The sequence below is a fragment of the Fringilla coelebs genome, assembly GCF_963513975.1.
Source record: "Fringilla coelebs genome assembly, chromosome: 18".
Taxonomy (NCBI): domain Eukaryota; kingdom Metazoa; phylum Chordata; class Aves; order Passeriformes; family Fringillidae; genus Fringilla; species Fringilla coelebs.
In genome coordinates, this window is record NC_140044.1 from 1,294,837 (window position 1) to 1,298,607 (window position 3,771).

Genomic DNA, 3,771 nt, shown 5'->3' on the forward strand with positions numbered 1-3,771 from the left:
AAAAACAGTCAAAGCCTCCCTTATGGGCACTCTGGTTTTCTGCCTTGTGTTGAGACACTTTTTGTTTTAGTTAGGAAATCAGTCTGGAGGGTCTAGACCAGGCTATAGCCCGATGGACTAAACCCACTCCTTGACGTATTTCTGGCACAACATTTGCTTTGCTGGAAGGATTCGCTTGTGATCTCAGCAGCACTCACAGCAGGTACGAGCTCTCCTGGTTTCCAAGCCTTTGATTTTCATTCTCCTGTTGAGAAGGAATGCCCAAGGGAAAACCTCCAGCCTCAGTCTGAGAAGTTAGAATTGTTAAATCAAGTGAAATAAAACTGATTTTGTTTTTTTCTGATGCCACTGGCTTGCTTTGATGCTCTACTTTTGCAAGCACAGAACTTCAGGCTCACAAAGGAGCCCTGCAAGCTCCAGAATTAATATTGCACCACTCCTAATTAAAAGGAGCTGAGATATTTTCCATAATTTTAAATCATTCTCTATATTGGTTTTGTTTTTGTTTTTTTTTTTTCTCCCGGGACTTTTTTCCCCCTGGATGATAAAATTAACAGCAGAGCAAGCAGTTTTATATCCCTCCTTGTGATCCCAGCACGTGATTTTTCTTAGAACCAGAGCTGGGCCACTTGGCCCCCTCTGAGGTTGTCCTGTAGTGAGAGTCCCTCAGACGCTGTCACAGTTCTCACCACTGCACCCCATAAATCCCATTTAACCCGGGAATGGTTTATTGGCAAGCCCAAGGCTGAGCCCCCCTTTTGAACCCAAAGGTTGGATGAAAGTACCAGGCTGTGGATTGGGATGATTTCATACCTTTTCCTGAGCAGGCAGCACAAGCACAGCTGCTTTGCCAGTAGGATTGTGTTTTATGCACAGTCTCCCATGGCTCAGGCTCACACAGACAAGTGGCAGCTGATCCTGGCAAAGCCCAGCCTATGGACACACCTGGCTGCAGGTGCATCTTAATCTAACCAGAAATTCCTGCGTCCATCAGTCTCTGCCTGCCAAAAACAGTTTCCCACTGGTTTTGGAAGCCTTGCTGCCTTATCTCTTGCCTTTCTCCCCTGCAGCTCCATGATGGAGTGCAGAGCTCTGTCCCCTCCTTGTCCCCATGGCTTTGCTCCCTGCTCATGACACCAATTTCTCACCCACATGTGAGGCCTTCAGGGCCCCCCTGATCCTCAAATGCACCCAGGTCTCTCAGCTCCACTGATCAAAGAACATGTCAATAAATTATTTTGGGGGTCTGCCCGTACTCCTTCAAGGAGCAAGTCCTGGTGCCAGTTTCCCACTCAAACAATGGATGGGTGGTTCTGACAATGCATTTGCAAATTGTACTCATTACCTATTTAACACAATATGCTATAAATTTTGTTCCATTATAGTTTGCTACTAAATAAATAATTGGGCTTTTAATGCATAGGACTAGTTTTTTCCTGATGAACACAGAGGAAAGTCATAATAATTGCATCCTGTTCGACTTCTTATAAGCTGAAAGATTAGTTCAATTTTGGAACTACTTTTGGGTTTGTTTACTTTATGTCTTTCCCTAACCATGAATATCAAAATATAGAGAATTCTGACAATCTAAGGAGTTGGCTCAGACTAAGGGTGTATGACTGGTTGAACAGAATGTTTATAATTCCACAAGCAGCCCGAGTTGTGCCATTATTCTTTGTACCTGTCCTTATCTGATTCCATAAGTGCATGTTTTACAAACACCAGGGTGCACCCCCTTTGTCTGGAAGCACAAGCCCGTTGCAGGTATTTGCAGCTTTGTTCCAGGGCTGTGTTTGCAGCTGCCCCATTTGTGAGGAAGGCAGGAGAAGGGGTTTGGTTGCCAAGGGCAAAGGGGCAGCACTCGGCTCCTGCACTGGGATAATTCCCTGTGCTCTGCCTCACTCCCACAGGCAAAGAGGGGGCTTTGGTGCTGTGAAACACCACTGCTCCTCACGCAGGACTGAAACAGGGCTGGGCTGTGCCATTCAATACCCCAAAACCAGATCCTGGGCTGTGGCATTCAATCCTTCAAAATCAGAGCCTGGGCTGTGCCATTCAATGCCCCAAAATCAGAGCTTGGGCTGTGCCATTCAATGCCCCGAAATCAGAGCATTCAATCCTCCAAAATCAGAGCCTGGGCTGTGCCATTCCATCCCCCAAAATCAGAGCCTGGCTGTGGCATTCAATGCCCCAAAATCAGAGCCTGGGCTGTGGCATTCAATGCCCCAAAATCAGAGCCTGGGCTGTGCCATTCAATCCCTCAGAATCAGAGCTTGGGCTGTGCCATTCTATCCCCCAAAATCAGAGCCTAGCTGTGGCATTCAATGCCCCAAAATCAGAGCCTGGGCTGTGCCATTCAATGCCCCAAAATCAGAGCCTGGGCTGTGCCATTCCATCCCCCAAAATCAGAGCTAACCTGCCAAAGTTGCCCATTCCCAGCTCAGCTCCACACACGGAGCCACTGCTGGGAAGGAGCACTGAGAGCCATGTGCTGCCTCAAGTTTTAGCTTTCATATTTTCCAGATTCTGGACTGCACTGGTACATAACTCTGAACTTCATGTAAAGTGTTAGCCAGTTCTCCTCACAGCTCAGTCACACAAAACAATCCTTTTCCAGCCCCAGAGCCAATGCAGCTTCAGGCCCAAAAAGTGCAAACAACAGGGAATTGAGGAGAGCAATCTGGGAGGATGGGACTGCATAACCTGGAGCTGTAATTGGACAATTTACCCCAATATGGAAATGGACCAAAACTTCTAAAAGTGTGAAAACTCGTGACTCACCATCCATGTTGGGTGTAGGCTTGGCCAGGCTCTTGCACTGCCCAAGGTGTGTTCTTTGAAGGGCTTTTAATACATCCCTGCTTTATTCTTTAACTCTGCCCAGCCTCTGTTCCAGGGAGCCTCTCAAGGCGCCACAGGGAAACCCGAGCCCGAGCTGGGACAGCCCAGCACGAGCCATCAGCAGGGTGGGATCGTTGTACAAGTGCCCTCAGCCTCCACGGGATGCATTCATCTTGGAAATTTATCTCTGAGAGGGCCGGGCTCAGACAAGAGCACTGCCATTAATTGGGGGCTGAAACACTCCCAGATTAGTGAGCACTGTTAACACCTGCAGCCCCGAGCTGCACCCAGGGCTTTGATATTATTTTGGCTTTTGACAAGTGGGCGATAGCGGATATCCTTTAAGCCTATATTTAATGAAGCCCTCCATAAATCCATCAACACTTGCTAAGAGAAACTACAATAAAGCTCCCACTGCCATGGGCTCTGCTGTGCAGGGAACATTTGGCATTCTCATAATGAAGTTTCAGAGCAGATACTGCTCTGAGGAAGTGCAGTCTTTGTGTAGGATCTTTTTCTTCCTCGCATAATTATATGTTGTGGATCAAGAAGAAAACAACCCTTTAGCACCTAATTTTTAAAACTGTAATAGTCAAACTGTCGTTCAGCTAGGACAGCTGTCAGCTAAAGAAATGAAGAAAGAAAAGGGCTTTCTAGACAAATACACTCCCACTTGCGTTTTGTGTTTGTGCTTTGTTAGTTCTTGACATGATCTGGCTATTAGCTGTAGCTGTTCTGTGAATTCTTGCCATATTGTTTTTGTGCTATACCTCCTGTGAGTGTGATAAAAAATGTAAAGCTATAAACTGAAAATAGTTGTTACACATTTCATATGTGCAACTTTTATAAAAAGTAAAAAAATAAAAACCAAAATCCCTACACAATGCAGTTATTTTGTCATTTAAGACTGGAAGAACTTAGGGGGAGACA

The 3,771-nt window shown here is 46.1% G+C and overlaps 1 protein-coding gene across 1 annotated transcript in view; it reads right to left on the reverse strand.

Moving 5' to 3' along the window:
• ATP9A (ATPase phospholipid transporting 9A (putative)) overlaps positions 1-2,788 on the reverse strand; it is a gene marked incomplete at its 5' end in the record, with an annotated part of 48,093 nt that extends 45,305 nt beyond the window's left edge. The window contains 2 exons of the mRNA XM_084217807.1: positions 1,682-1,691; positions 2,782-2,788. Of these exons, the coding sequence (XP_084073933.1) occupies positions 1,682-1,691; positions 2,782-2,788 (17 nt within the window). The remainder of the gene's footprint in view (positions 1-1,681; positions 1,692-2,781) is intronic.
• Positions 2,789-3,771: the final 983 nt, after the last annotated feature.